The sequence below is a fragment of the Sinocyclocheilus rhinocerous genome, unplaced genomic scaffold (genome assembly GCF_001515625.1).
Source record: "Sinocyclocheilus rhinocerous isolate Xijiao unplaced genomic scaffold, SAMN03320098_v1.1 scaffold65, whole genome shotgun sequence".
NCBI lineage: Eukaryota > Metazoa > Chordata > Actinopteri > Cypriniformes > Cyprinidae > Sinocyclocheilus > Sinocyclocheilus rhinocerous.
The window spans coordinates 1,317,839-1,333,812 of NW_015662000.1; the positions used below are offsets into that span (position 1 = coordinate 1,317,839).

Below are 15,974 nucleotides of genomic sequence, written 5' to 3' on the forward strand. Positions count from 1 at the left end.
TCTAAGCCGTGATAAAGGCATTGCATTATAAATATACTTTATTTTAATGAAAATTATAATAATAATAACTCAGGTAAACCATATATTGTCATAGTCGTGTGTTTATTAGTCACGCTGAATCAATAAAAGCAGTTAAATCTTCTGTTTATCCAGCTACCTCTATAGGCATTCTCTGGGTTTCTTCTGCGAGGTGTATTTGGAGTTTCAGCGCGAGAGCGCCCTCTGGCCTTTGGATGGAGATTTACTGCTGATCACAGAACCGTGCTTCACTGAAAGATACCTGATCTGTCGAATCGCGATTTCGATTCCATTTCGATTTATCGTGCAGCTCTAATTAATATTATATTTTATTATCTGCAAGTACACTGAAAAAATGGTGTAGTTCGTTTAGAAATTGTAATTTTTTTTTTAATAATTACAAAGCAAGTAACACTGAATTCAACTTAATTTTGAAGTAGAAAGACTGAAATAATATTTTCTTGTAGAGACTAGCAGATATTATTATTATTATTATCATTGAATCATTCACTCAAGAAATTCATTCAAAAACAATGAATTATTCAATAACAAAACACCACTACTACTGTGAATTGCTAGGAGACGTGCAATGATTGATCCTGTTTTGACTTTATTTTGCACTATTTCCAGTGACCAAGCAATAATACAGATGTAACTGCTAATGTTGTGTCGAAAATGTATTAACTTTTGTTTATTGAACTGTTGTATATAAGCAACATCACACTTGCAAATGTGTGCTTGTTGTCTTTTCTTTTTTTAAGTGGGAGCCTGGGAGGTTCTTGGGATGAATAAACTGAGTAAGAGTAGGACTGGAGACCCTAAAGTAAACTAGTTACATATTACAGGGGGAGAGCATAGATAAGTCATATAGGAAAAGTGTGTTCACAGGACAAAGAGTTCACGTAGGCAAGGTGGTGAGTGATCTGATCTTCTTAATAGCTGAGCATTTCTTCCATTTCTATGTCTAATTTTAAACACTTTAAATGGTGTATAGTGTTTTAGTTTTCAGCGCATCTCTTTTTCTGTCATAATAAAAAGCTGTTGTTTTGATTAGAACATCTAATTTGTCAGATATTCACTCTACAGAAACAAAGCCTTTTTTGCTGTCTTTTAATATTGTATATGTTTTTCTTTATTTTCCTCTACAGTTGATGAATCCAGCTTATTATAAACACAACCATGGATGAATTCGCTCCATTAGATTGCCTTTTGCCTTCAGGTATTTATTCATTTTAAACTCATTTAAAAGTCTGAATGCATTTATTCTCGCTCATGCATGCATTTACACTTTGTCCCGAAGAACATAAACATAGTTAATAAATGTATCACAGTGCAACACAGTTACACTTCAGATGCTTTAAATTGGCCACTTTGCATGTTCACAGTTATTTTAAGGTGCTATATGTCTTATACATTCCAACCTCATTTAAATGAAAATCTTTTATTTTCAGTGTTTTTAATTCACTACAGCTAAGAATAAGATTTTAAATGGTTTCCTGTCCGTCATTTCTGTATAAATTATGCACCTCCACAGTGTTTATTCAGGTGTAATTGTTTTTTTAATCATTACCCGGTTTGCACAGCCAACACGACATATTGATGATACCAAATGTCTGTTTTGCATATTTTACACACAACGTGGTTTTCTGTGTGCAGTTTTATTAGATCTCTACATATAGTTTTGGTTTCTTTAAATATATTACCTTAAAACTTTGCTGTTTACTTAAGCAAAAAAGCAGGAACTATTAAAACCAGCCAGAAATTTCAAAGGTCAGGCAATGCTGGCTCTGGTTGTTTAGTATTTTGTTTTTTAACAGGATGGTAGAAGCAATTTGGTAATCAGCTAATGAGCCCAGTCAAGTTTACTTTCTGCAAAAATGGATAACAGCCCCCCATGCAATAACTGGACAAAAAAGACACATTTCTAAAAATCGGAGAGCAGTCTACAGCAAAATAACAGATGTGTTCTGGAGGATTTTTTTTTTTTTTGCTCAAAATTATATCCCTGTCTGGGTAGGTGCCCCATAAATACATGACCAGAAAGTAAGTAATCAGGCTCTAATGATTGGCCAAGAATTGCAGCCATGCTTTCAATGTGTCTGAGATTGCCTGTGGTCATTACAGTAATGAATGCATTCTCAACGACTAACATATCAACTTTTGTCCTGCTGTTAGCTTCCCTGCAAATTTTCACCGGTTAGGTGGTAAAGAAGGTTCACAAGCTAACCACTAAACAGCTGTATACCACTTTTGCTCTGTATTTCACCGCAAAACCTGTCTTATTCACAAACCGCAAACCATGCTTTTTAACCAGATATAAAACGCCTCAAAAAAGTGCTGCTCTTTAAGAATTCTTAAAACAAACTTTATGTTATCCTCAATGTTATCCTCATTGTAATTAGAATAACTTTTGGAAATGTAAAGAGCAGTTTCAGATGTAGACTGCAGTGCAGTATTATTTTAGCATTATTTATATACTAATATTGTGTCTATATAAAATTATATAAAGAAGTTTCTTCTGTCACAAAGATGAATTCTTTGTGTGTGTAAACATATTTGGCATATTTCTGATTCTTATTCTGATTGCTATTTTGAATTAGCTTTCATTTTTATATTTTCAGTTTAAGTTTGTTTTAGTAATATTATGTAATTGTCATTTGTTTTTAATTAATAATAGATACTAATCAATGTTAATTTTATTTTTTAATAATTCAATTTATTTGTAATTTATATGTAATTACATTTTAGATGTAGTTATTGTAGTACTTCAACTTATTTTGTTTCAGTTAGTTTAGTCAAAGTTGTTTTAAGTTTAACTTTTTCATTTAATATTTATATTTTATAACTATTAGATGAAACAACACCACTCCAGTAGTGGAGTACAAAAGATTGCATGCATTATTATATGTAATAATGTAATATGTAGTGTAATGTAATGAAATAATTATATTTAGTTATTATTTTGCCATGATTGCAAAATCAATTTTTTTTATCAATATCTCAACTTAAAGTTTTTTTTTTCTTGCTTTTACTGTAGAACTACTGTTAGTGTACTTGCTGTACCTAATTTTTATACCGTTTTCCCATAAGGTCTACATACTCAAGAGATTTCAAGACAAAAGACTCATGAGAACAAAAATTCCCTGGAATAGATGGACTCATGTGACCTTACTCTTCTCTGAAATGTTCTATATAGCCCTTCAATAAAATGAAGACTGAAGACACGACCCAGATTTTTGACCTAGTCCAAAAATACGCCATTCTCGATTCTCATGTCTCAGCATGTGCTTCCAATCCTTAAATTCATACATATTCAATATTTATATTTAATAGAAGGCTGTTTAGAATAAGAAATTGCGTTTCATGTCCTATTCATTCCAGTTTGTGAACTAATCAAACCCAGCTCGTTTATGTGTTGAATTGCAAATTTGTTGTATCCCAATGAACAGCAAGCTCTCAGCTAATTTGGTATATGATAATTTCTGTGTATTTCAATTGATAATTCCCAAAGAAAATATTCAAATGCGGAAAATGTCCTCGGTGCTCTACTAAAAGTTTGTTCTGTCAAAAATGTAATTTACCAGAAGAGGAGATCTGAAATGTGAAAAACCAATGTGGTATAACTGTTGCAAATTACAGATGTTGTTTCTTCTTGGAGTTGTCTAACTTTCGCCACTGCCAATGGTGTTGCGATAGCTCTCATTCATTTATACACAGTGTTTGCACTTCAGGACCTTGATATTTTCTCAGTCTTTTCTGCAAGATGTGTTCTGTGCACAGCTGCATCAGGATACCTGTGATTTATTCAGAGAGAATTTTGACACGTACACTTTGTACTTCACTCATTACATTTGCTCAACCTGTGATGTTGGTTATTCTTTTTTTAACAATGTGCACTAAAAAAATCAATGCATTAATGCAGTTGTATGTCATTAATGCTGCCAGCATTTATTAGCCATGTAGAGATTTTGGGATGTTATTCAATTGTAGCATTGTGCTGAACGAAGAAGCTTCTGATTAGCTTCATGTTAAAATAACTATAATTAAAAATGTATGAGCAGCTTGGCTCTGAAATGTATCGCAATTAAATGTGTGAACCGATGCATTTGGGACTGCTTGGAGCTCTGAGATGCCTTACAGAACATTATCTTGAAATATTAAAAACACTAAGTTATGGAGTAATCGCATTTCGTTTTCTCCCATAGAGTGTTTCAGATTGTATAGTTGGATCAGTATGTGACAGAACGTGACTTATATGTTCCAACTTTTTTGTTGGAACTGTGGCCTAACGGTTTTAAAAAAATTTTTTATTGTACTGCCTCCAAAATTCTTTTGTTTATATAAAAATATGATAATATTAGGGTTCGTCTCCAACAAAAAAAGAAATAAGAAATAATCTTGTGAAAGATTTTTAATTAATTTTTTCATTACATTTGAGCACCTCATTTCTCGTCATTACAGTCTTTTATTCGTTTATTTGATTGATTCGTTCATTCGATAATTCATTCAAATAAGAAAGATTTTTGAAAGATTTTTAAATAATTTTTCCATAACATTTAAGCACCCCATTTGTCATTACTGTCTTTTATTCATTCGTTCGTTCGTTCATTCATCCAAATAAGAGATTTTTTAGGAATCTTTTTATAACATTCAAGCACCCCATTTCTCATTACTGTCATTCATTCATTCATTCAAATAAGAAAGATTTTTGAAAGATTAAAAAAAAAAAACTTTTAAGAACCTCGTTTCTCATTACTGTCTTATATTAATTTATTTGATTGATTGATTGATTCATTCATTAATTCATTCAAATAAGAAAGATTTTTAAAGAATATTTTATAACATTTAAGCTACCCATTTGTCATTATTGTCTATTATTCGTTTGTTCATTCGTTCATTCATTCATCCAAATAAAGATTTTTGAAAGAATATTTTATAACATTTAAGCACCCCGTTTCTCATTACTGTAATTTATGTTTTCATTCATTCATTCATTCATTTGTCCAAGTGAATAAATAAATATGTAAATAAAATTTAAATGTAATATTTCTGTTTATATATTATGGGAGCTTATACATTGTGGTGGAGTGTTTTGCTTTATTTTTATTTTTTTAAATGTTCTTTACTGACTATTAAAGGGGTCCTATTATGCTTTTTCACTTTTTTAATTTTAGTCAGTGTGTAGTGTGTATGTTTGGGCATAAAAAAGATCTAGAAAGTTACAAATCTCAAAGTCCACTCCAAAGGGAGATATTTCGTTTTTTTAAAATCCCTTTCAAGAACTACAACGAACGGCTCGTTTGGACTACAGCGTTGGTTTGTAAAAGAGCATAATAGGACCCCTTTAATTGATTTTCTGTAGTATTACCAAGAATAAAAGTGATCTTCTACATTTAATATGTTAAGTAATATCTGTAAAGCTGAAATTGCTTCGTTAATATTACACAGTTTGCTTTATATTGCTGCACATAAAGTACATCTAGCCGTTGTGGAAAAACCATCAGAATTTGTGTTTAGGCAATTACCAAAGGCATTAGGCTCTATTATCACAGTTATTTCTCTTGCTGTTTTTTATTAGCTGCTTCTATTTAGAGCTGTATCTCACCAGATGAAACCAAATATTAAAATGTGTTTTTCTCAGTTTCACACTGTAAATGGGAGGACTGAGACTGCATCATAACCACAGGATGCTGTTGAAATATAGCTGCCCATTAATGTTCACTTTCTGTGTGTTTCTTCTGTTCTTTCACCAGGAAAACAGAGGATTTGCTTGGTTATCCTAAATCAGCCGATAGATGAGCGGTACTTCCATGTGTTGTGGAGTAAAGGTATTGATTTTGTGATGAATATCACACATCGCCCTATCATTTGATGCTTGTTTGTACTTGTCTGGATTGCTTGTGCAGTGGAGAATGGCGACATACCTGGCACAGAACTCTCTGAAAAGGTCAGACAGGCCTAATTGGTGATATATAGGGCCACTGTATGCTATAAAGCCCCTACAACCCATAATGCATTAGTCATCCTTTCGATTCCCCACTGGATGAGCTATGATTACGTAACTCTTCTGTTTTCTTTTTGTCTTTATAGTGCCGTGTGCTTTTAAGGTACCTTTATTTGTTGATCCCAACCAGTTTTCAATTGCAGCCTGAATAACAGCACTTGTAGAATTGTAGATCATGATTAGTTAAAGATTGTGTCTCAAATGATGCAATGTACTACACACTACGCAGTCATGACCACGATTGTCAGTGTGCACCAGTGTTGTTATTGTTAACTAAAATGAAAACTATTAAAAATAATTTTTGTTAATTGAAATAAAACTGAAATAAAATAAAATATGACTATTCAATCTTAAAATAACTTAAATTTTTTTTGGATGCGATTAATCGAGATTAATCGTTTGAAAGGCATTAAAAGGCTAATTGTGTTTCACCTACAGTGTTTTAGAGATGCCTGTCAATTAAAAATGTAATCATATTAATTCAATGATTTTAAATTAATTATTCAAATTAATTTTATATAATCTTTTTTTTTTTTTTTTTTTTTTTTTTGTGAAACAGCTCATGATAATTCATTACATCAGACATTACATTAGTGAGGCAGACGAGTAAATACTTTAAAAACATAATTTTTTTTCTTCTACCAAAGGTTTGGGGGCATGATTAATTGCATTAATTTTCCTATTGCATTATGTTTTCATAATTAATTGGACTAAATTTGTGCGTTAATTTTATTGCCCTAGTTTCTTTTTTTTACAGGATTTTTAGAGCTATCAAAGCCCTTTCAGCAGTGCAATGCAATGCAAGTCAAGAAAATGCTTTTTTTTATTAATTTTATGCATTTTTTGTGTCTGATGTACACTCTTCCCTTCAAATGGTTGCCGCTTTGTTTTTATGCAGGCGAGAGTTTGTCAACTATATTGCACTAGCTTTTGTTGGTTTCAGAAGTTGAACTCATTTCAAAACTCTTGATCGTGTAATTCCTCTGCCATTGCATCAGAGATACTGTGCATTTTTCATGCGGCTTTGCTCTGGAGGCAAAGCAGGTGGGCGACGAGTGTGTTGCTGGGAGCAGGGTGAACATATCCAGATGGTTTTCCTTGAGGGACCGGGGCAGGGCGCTCCACCCCTCCTCGAGTGAGCCTCAGAAGTGCAGTCCTATGGGCCCATGGCACCACCAGTGCTCTGTAGGACTGGATGATCAAAGACGGCTCTTTGCAGATACCAACACATTTTTGGATGCTTTTCAAAAGTCCTTTCAAAAGTGCACTTCTTTCTTATTCCAGTTGCGTTATTAGTACTGAATTTAAAACTGCAAACACTTTGTGCGTCTCAACCACTGGGGAAGTGATGTACTAGTGGGTTAGAAAATGCATGCTATGGGCCTTAAACAATAGCTGCCAGGCTTGATTTGAAACTAACAAACACGAGGCTGAAAGAAATGCAGTTTGTTCGTTATGTTGTTGCTCAGTACCTGTGTGTCCTTCATTTTTCATACTTCTGCGTCAAATTAAATATGGCAGCTACTCTCATTGGGTCTATTTCTGTTTTGTACACTACTGTTCAAAAGGTTGGGGTTGGTGAGCTTAAAAATAGCTACATTTGTTTTAGAAACAAAAAACAGTAATAAAAGTAACTGTTTTCTGTTTTAATATATATTTAATATATCTTTTTTTATTTATTCCTGTCATAGCAAAGCTGAATTTATGGCATAATATTATTGTGGAAACCATGGGCGACATTAGGGGGGGGCAATTGCCCCCCAAATTGTTAGTAATGGAATCCCTGATGTCGACCCCGCTGCAGCACATAGCCAAGCGCTAAATACCCTCAACGTGTTTTTGCAGCGTTGAGCAATGTAACCAATCACAGACATATCTGTTGATTTCTTGATTGCAATGGCCAATCAGAAACGCTTTGTCAGAATTCACTCACCGCTGAAAGCACCGCAGTTTTTAAGTGCAGACGTGATGTAAATAAGAGATTCATTGTGCAGTTTAGAGAGCTTCATTGATTATAACGGATCTTTGTAAGATCGCGATGAGCGAAGATGAGTGACGCTTAGTGATAAAGGGAGCGTGCTTTGCACACTTTCTATCCATTCAGAATTTGTATGAAACGTTCGTTTTTCGGACACATAGGCTACACCCTGTAAAGTTTCGGGAATGACATCCGCAATATTTATGCGAAATTCACTCTCGGAATAGCAGTGATTTGCGTCCCGAGCGAGATCTAATTCACGGACCAAAAGCGTGTGTAAACTTTATTGAGATCGGGACATATCAACCAGTAATTTCATTTCATTTCCAGTAACGGTCGGTAGAAAGTTCAGCAATGAATGGTGTGCGATTTATGACAGAATATAGTCCCACAACTGATTGTTTATTATTTCCTCACGTGTCTCGCCTTTGGTAACAAACATTCAAAACGGAAACATTTCAAGTGACACGGGAAAAAGACACGGAAAAGCGTGCACATTTCTGGTTAAAAATTAAAGGCCATCAACTGACAAACAGGAAGCATCACCATTCAAGTCAGCAGGAAGAGCCAAAGTAGACCACAGTTTACTAAACGGTGGCAACCTCTTTAAGTTATTCTTGACTGTGTTAGATTGACTGCTTTGATGCATTGCAATACGGTAGGGTATTGTTTTGATGCTTACGTCAGAAAAAAAAATATTTTGCTTTTATTTATTTATTTCATTTATATATATATATATATATATATATATATATTTATTTATTTTTTTATTTTTTGCCCCCCCTGACTCAAGAGTCAAATGTCGCCCATGGTGGAAACCGTGACACATTTTTTTCTGGATTTTTTTTGATGTATAGAAAAAAAACAGCATTTATTTGCAATAAAAAATCTTTTGTAACAAATGTCTTTGCTGTCACTTTAAAGGATCAGTTTAATGCATCTTTGCTGAATAAAAGTATTAATTTCCTTTAAAAAAATAAAATTTTACTGACCGAACAATTTTTGAACACAAATGTATGTAAAACCACAAATTTTCCCTCAAGTATAAAATGTTTATTTTAGGTGTCCAACTTTAATTTTTATTTTAAGTATGAGCAGTGTTGCAAAGTTTACAAATCAGTCAAAAACCACATAAATCTTATTTAAATTTTTAAAAAATTCACTGCGTCTGTCTGATTTTTTACATTTATATTTTTTATTGAGCTGTCTTCTTGATACACTCATTTTCAGTATTTCTTTTTATCATATAGCGAACTATGTGGCATTCACTTTGTAGTGAATATGAATGAGTGTACAAGTCAGCGGTTTTGGATATGACTTAGTGTGTAAAATATCAATTATGTTGTCTCGTGCACCTTATGCACCTTACTAGTTCAGCACAGTGGAAAAAAGACATGAGCAGAGGCAAAACGTCCACACTTACACAGTTGTTGTGTGAGTATGTCTCTTGGCATTCTGCTTACATCATCACTGATATTCATCACATCTGACAATGACTGCACTGTCAAATACTGATTTATTTACTTGCAAAATGACAGAGTGGACAGTCAGTCTTAAAGATGGAATTTGAAAACCAAATCATATTTGTGGAAGCCATAATCACCTCCTGTAAGCTGTTGGTGTTTATTGAAGGAAATGCTTCAAACGTCCTGCTTTGATAAAAGCTTGGTGTATTGAAGAATTGACATTGCCACAGAAATCAGATACACTATAGTATACCATTTCTTTCTTCTGTCCTGAAACCTTTCTTCCAAATATTGTGATGTGTGAAGTAATTATCCCTCCCTCTGTATTGAAAAGTTTGAGAGGGCCATTTTGGTTTGACAGTTTGTTTTACAATACAGCAATAGCAGTGTTTTGGCAGGGCTCTTTTTTTCCCCTTTTTGAGCGTTTCATATTCCTTGAAGTTTTGGCCAATGGATGGAATGTGGGTTTGGGTCACTTGATGGTCTTGATAGTGATTTAAAGATTTGTGGCTTTCAGTCCATATCTGATATCATTGAGACCGTCTGTCTGCTACTCCTATACATTTGCGTTTAGCAGAAAATTGACAGAAACTTACACAAGATTTCTATTTTTTTTTAAATGCTGTTCTTTTTTCTTTCTATTCATGGAAGAATCCTGGAAAAAAAATGTATCATCGTTTCCACAAAAATATTAAGCAGCATAACTTTTTACAAAATTATTAATAATTAGAAATATTTCTTGAGTATAAAATCAGCATATTAGAATGATTTCTAAAAAAATTATGTGACACTGAAAACTGGAGTAATGATGCTGAAAATTAGCTTTTTCGTAACAGGAATAAATACATTTAAAAAAAATATATTAAAATAGAAAACAGTTTGTAATATTTCACATTATTACTATTTTACTGTGTTTTGATCAAATAAATGCAGCCTTAGTGAGCATAAGAGACTTTAAAAAAACATAAAAATGGAGCAAAAATATTGATTACTCATCTTGTACTCCACACATTTGTCAAATCAAATGCTCTCTGACAAATAACAACGCTATCTCACAACCAATTCATACGTATTTTATGAGGTAGCTAATTCGTAATTTGTATGATCTCACCTCACGATTTTTTGTATAATTTGTCTAGACCCCAGTAACAGGTAGGTTTAGGGGCGGGGTTAGGGGTAGCTCAGTCGTACAAATTCATATGAATTGGGGAACATGTAAAATACGTACGATTTAGAAAAAATCATGCAAATTTTTATGAGGTCGTACAAATTTGTACGAATTAGCCACCTCGTAAAATATGCACAAATTGCCATGAGATCGGGTTGGAAATAACACCACCTGCAAGTGACATCAAGTGGCAAATAATACATCTTACTGGCAATTAAAAAATATATACATATCCCACCCAGACTTCCTGCTTCCTCCTGTAGACCTAAATTAAACGTTTTGCACCCATTCTCACTCTCAACTCTTTTGAGGATAAAGAAACCATCTTAAAAGGCGAACTAACCTTCCATTTTGCTCGTTGACCACTCGTCCCTCTTTGATTTACAGAGGCCACAGGCTTCACTTCACTTCCACTGCCAAAAGACATTAAATCAGCGACAGCAAAGTCTGCCTCATCAATATTTGTCCCCCATAAAACACTGGCCGAGTAGCAAAAGTTCATGACAGGAAGAGGAAGCACCGCTGGTGGATTATGAAGTGTTTATTTACAAGGTTATCTGTCCTGCACCAGGGCTTCGGTGAAAGAGCATTCACGAATGAATTACCCCCTCCAGCATCTCCGGACGTCGTAACGCTGCCTCACCACAAGTGAGAATGTTTGGTTGTTTACTATTGGAGGACCCACCACAAACTCTTTTGTAAAGCTTTTCAGTAGTTAAAACTTTTTAACTAGCATTTTATAGATTCAGTTAATTTTGATTGTATGACTCACTGATTTGTTGTTCATTAACAGTATGAACAAAAGCCAAAGGTGATACTCCTTAAATTCAAAGTCTTGAAAAGCAGATCTTGCAGCTGTAATTGAACCCACAGTTTAGATATTCATAGCACATTTAGAACTGAAAGCAGTTTAAGTGCTGTCGATTCTCAAGATTCATGGCTATGGATGTTATACTATTGCCTATTTTGCTCTGCATGTGGTTAAGTCTTCATTTTATTGAAGTCTTCATATTAATATATTTGCCTGGTGTCGAAATAATGAGTCATTTGCATTCAGCCCGGTGCTTTTAAGTCTTGCTCCTAGCTGGAGTTCTCGGCTGCACTGAATTACGCCTTGTTTTCCGGTTAGAGATGTAGCACGCTGTTTACTTTGATGGGATATTTACAGAAAAGCTTCTTTGATTCACCTCCCGAGACTGCATTGAAAACGCCAGTGTAATCACCCTATGAACAAATGATGATGTCTTTGCCAGACCAATTGAGCTGTCTGGGAACTAATGAATGACTGGCCTGGATGCATCATCATGAGACATTATTTCAGAACTGAAGAGTAAATGATTTTATGGTTTACTTGTGTCTTTGTAAGTATATCTTATCTAGGTCATTACAGACAGACGTCAACTGCACCATTGTAAAGAACCTTATAAAATGTGTTTTATTGCTTTTTGAATAATTATTTTAAAAAGTGATAATCATACAACAACAAACCACTCTTAAATAATCTTAAAACACTAAGCTTGTGGCCCGAGGCACTGATTTAACACAGTAATTTGGAATGATTATTTTAATAAATTAAACATATCACAATGTCTTAAAGGGATAGTTCACCCAAAAATTAGAATTCTGTCATTAGTTACTCACCCTCATGTCGTTCCAAACCCGTAAGACTTTTGTTCATCTTCTGAACACAAATTAAGATATTTTTTTATGAAATCTGAGAGCTTTTTGACCCTGCATAGACAGCAAGGGAATTACATCGTTTAAGGCCCAGAAAGGTAGTAAGGACATCATTACAATAGTCCATGTGACATCTTTGGTTCAACTTTAATTTTTTGAAGCAATGAGAATACTTTTTGTGTGCAAAGAAAACAAAAACAACTTTTTTCAACGATTGGACCCACTTTATATTAAGTGGCCTTAACAACTATGTACTTACATTTAAATTAATAATTTGGTACAATGCACTTATTGTGTACATACATGTTTTTACATTGTACTTATATTTTAAAAATACCTGCATGTAATTACATCTGTATTAAAATTACATTTATAATTACACAGTTGACCCATCCCTTACACCTTAACCCACCCTTAAACCTACCCATACCAACAAACCTGTCCCTAACCTTACCCATATCCCACCTCAATAGCAGCAAAAGTGTTTTGCAATACAATATGAACACAATAAGTACATTGTACTTAATTTTTGATGTAAGTACATAGTAGTTAAGGCCACTTAATATAAAGTGGGGCCCAACGATTTCTCTTCTGTATCAGTCTTTGCCGCGGTTTGATTAATAATGCGGTAACCAATATGTAGGCTGCATGTGTGTGTGTGTGTGTATGCATGCAATTTAATATAAAAATATATTTTATACTTATTGCAAACAAATAAAAAATACATTTGTTCACTCTTTATCCTACTCAAATGTGCGCATAAGTTTTATATGCGCATTTTTAGAATTTATGCGCGTCTTGGTGTTTCCATCCAGCATTTTTAATGCGATATTCCAAAATTCGCATAAAAATAGGTGGATGGAAACGCAGCTAGTGATGAACACAGAAGCGCAGCGGAGAGAGAACAAAGCAAAACGTTGTTCACGAATTATAAGTACATAACGAGGATTTGTAAAGAAAAATGTTAGAGGATTTCGATATAAGCCAAGAGGAGACTGGTTTTCCTTTGGGAAAGTAAGGAAACTTTGCTTCCTTTGCTCGTGTAAACAAACATTGGTTTTCGCGAGACTCGCATGCGCATGCTCTACGCATACATTTGGCGGCATCCGCCAGAAAGGCAGTCTCTCGTGAACATGCGTACAACAGTTAGCAGAAGTTACACAAAACTATTTATATCGTTTTTTACAAAAACACATCAATTAGCTACAGGAGGCCTTTGTTCACCCTAGATAAATAACACCATATAGGTAGACTTTAAGTTAGTGTAGAGTCTAAGACATTGTTTAGAAGTCTAGACAAGTGGGAGAACAGACAGCAAAGGCAAAAAAAAAAAAAAGTATTTTTTGTATGTCATCCAGAGCAAGATGGCCCTTGCAGGCAGTCACAAAGTGTATTATCACACATTTTCAAGAGTGCAGAATTTCATTCAGTCATTGAAGGTGCCATGTAAATTGAAAGTGAATGTTCTTGTGTTATTCACAAGTGCTTCCACCCCCTCCTGTGTCACCAAGCGAAGAAAAAGTAGTGACAATTAATTTGTACAGGTGTTTAAAGGGGTCATAGGATGCCCATTTTCCACAAGTTGATATGATTCTTTGGGGTCTTAATGAAAAGTCTGTAACATAGTTTGGTTAAAATTTCTCAATGGTAGTGTAAAAAACACCTTTTTTACCCTGTCAAAAACAGCTCTTTTCAGATCAAGCCGTTTTTGTAGCATTTTCCTTTAAATGTTAATGAGCTCTGCTGACCCCGCCCCTCTCTTCCGAGCTGCTCTCAGAGAGACTGTTTATTTTAGCCGCATTCATCGTGAAACTTGCTAATTAGCACATTATTAGGAAAGGAGATTTGCAAATATTCATTACAAAACATTATACTCACTTCTTCTGTAGATGAGGCTGGATCACGAATGATTCGCGCGAACATAGACAGATAGATTTATGTAGATCGGGGGCGCATTCCCTTCAGAAACAAATGTAATCCACTGCGTCTTCAGCGGCTCAGATGTCTGGAGTAAATGACGACTGCTATGTTCATTATTACATCCAACAACAGAACACCTCAATCACTTAGGAGTCATTCTTTTCTTCATCTGCTCCGGCGGTCAAACAGTGGCGGACTGATGACAGCTCACTCAGAGCGGGTCTAAAGTAAGACACCAGTCCAGTCTGTGCTGAAACGCTACTGTCAATCAAACTATCGTGGGAGGGGCCTGTCTGTGTGGCGTCACACAGACAGGCATCTGAGATCGGCTCGATTTGAGAAAGGGGTAAAGATTTAACCAGATTTTTAAAAAAAACACTGGGTGGATTTTTATCATTATAGGGTGGTTGTGTACACACACTGCCAACACACATTTCAGTTCAAACAACTTGTAAAAGTGCATGGAGCATCGTATGACCCCTTTTGACCCCTTTAACTGTTTAAAATGTTTCCCTTGATCCTCCTCGTACTTTCACCTGAAAAAAAGTTGTTTTAACAGTAAGCCTAAAGTCATTGTGTCCATTAGGATCGTAGCAGTGTCTTGCAAACACATTCCATTATTCATGAAGCATATGATGCAGTTCTCTTACCTTGATGCTTTGGCCATAAACCAGCTGTGCTGACAAGATTACGTTCGTCTTGACATGATCTTTGTGACGATTCCTCACTCTTATAAGCGTAACAAAAAATCATCTTTGTTTTATGCGGCCATGAAAATATTTCCTCCCTTTTTCACAGAATGTATTGGAAAAAACATAAAAGTCACCTCTGTTTGTTTATAAATACGATACCATTGGGTTTTCGTGGTTTTAAATAATAGGATTGCAGGCTTATAACCAAGCTACTTGATAAATGGAGGAAGGAAAGTCTTCAAAGGAAAAAAAGCCATCACTCTAACAGCACCTGGTTTAAAATAACTAATTTATTCAGTGAAAATGTTCTGTGTTTTAAATTCCTGTTTGTTACTTCTTGCTATTGTCTAGAGAGTGAATCCCACATCTGTGTGCTTTAGTTCATCAGCTACAAAAAGTCAAGAGCACTTTCTCTGAACTTCTGCTCATGTCAGACTTCAAAGTCGGCAGGATTATCATTTTAATGTCACTTTTAGATGCAATTTTTTTGTACATTTCTAACTGAGCATATGCCGCTACATCTTTCCCAGATATGTCAGCCTGTACTGAATTAAAAACTGAAACCGAATCTCAGGTAACACTTTACTTGAAGTCTGTTTATATAGCACTTTATAAATGTTGCCATAATGCCTTATGCACATTTTCATCTGTTGTATTTCATGCATATATATAAAATATATTATACAGTGGTGTGAAAAAGTTTTTGCCCCCTTCCTGTTTTTTTTAATTGTTTGCATATTTGTCACACTTAAAAGATTCAGATCATCAAACAAATTTTAATATTACACAAAGATAACCTGAGTAAATACAAACTGCAGTTTTGAAATTATGATTTCATTTATTAAGGGAAAAAAGCTGTCCAAACCTGCCTGGCACTACGTGAAAAAGTAATTGCCCCCTAAATCTAATAACTGCTTGCGCCACCTTTTGCAGCAACAACTGCAATCAAGCGTTTGCGATAAATGGCAATGAGTCTTTCACAGGAATTTTGGCCCACTCTTCTTTGCAGAATTGTTTTCATTCAGCCACATTGGAGAGTTTTTGAGCATGA

The 15,974-nt window shown here is 34.5% G+C and overlaps 1 protein-coding gene across 4 annotated transcripts in view; it reads left to right on the forward strand.

The window, feature by feature from the left end:
* tpk1 (thiamin pyrophosphokinase 1) overlaps nucleotides 1–15,974 on the forward strand; it is a 101,407-nt gene that overhangs the window by 3,623 nt on the left and 81,810 nt on the right. For 2 of the 4 annotated variants that reach the window (XM_016537035.1, XM_016537036.1), the window contains exons 2-3: nucleotides 1,167–1,237; nucleotides 5,772–5,846. The exons of 1 other annotated variant lie outside the window; for it this stretch is intronic. In XM_016537035.1, coding sequence (XP_016392521.1) covers nucleotides 1,198–1,237; nucleotides 5,772–5,846 — 115 coding nt within the window. In that variant the 5' untranslated portion in view covers nucleotides 1,167–1,197. The remainder of the gene's footprint in view (nucleotides 1–1,166; nucleotides 1,238–5,771; nucleotides 5,847–15,974) is intronic. One more of the 4 variants, XM_016537037.1, reaches the window with a different exon arrangement.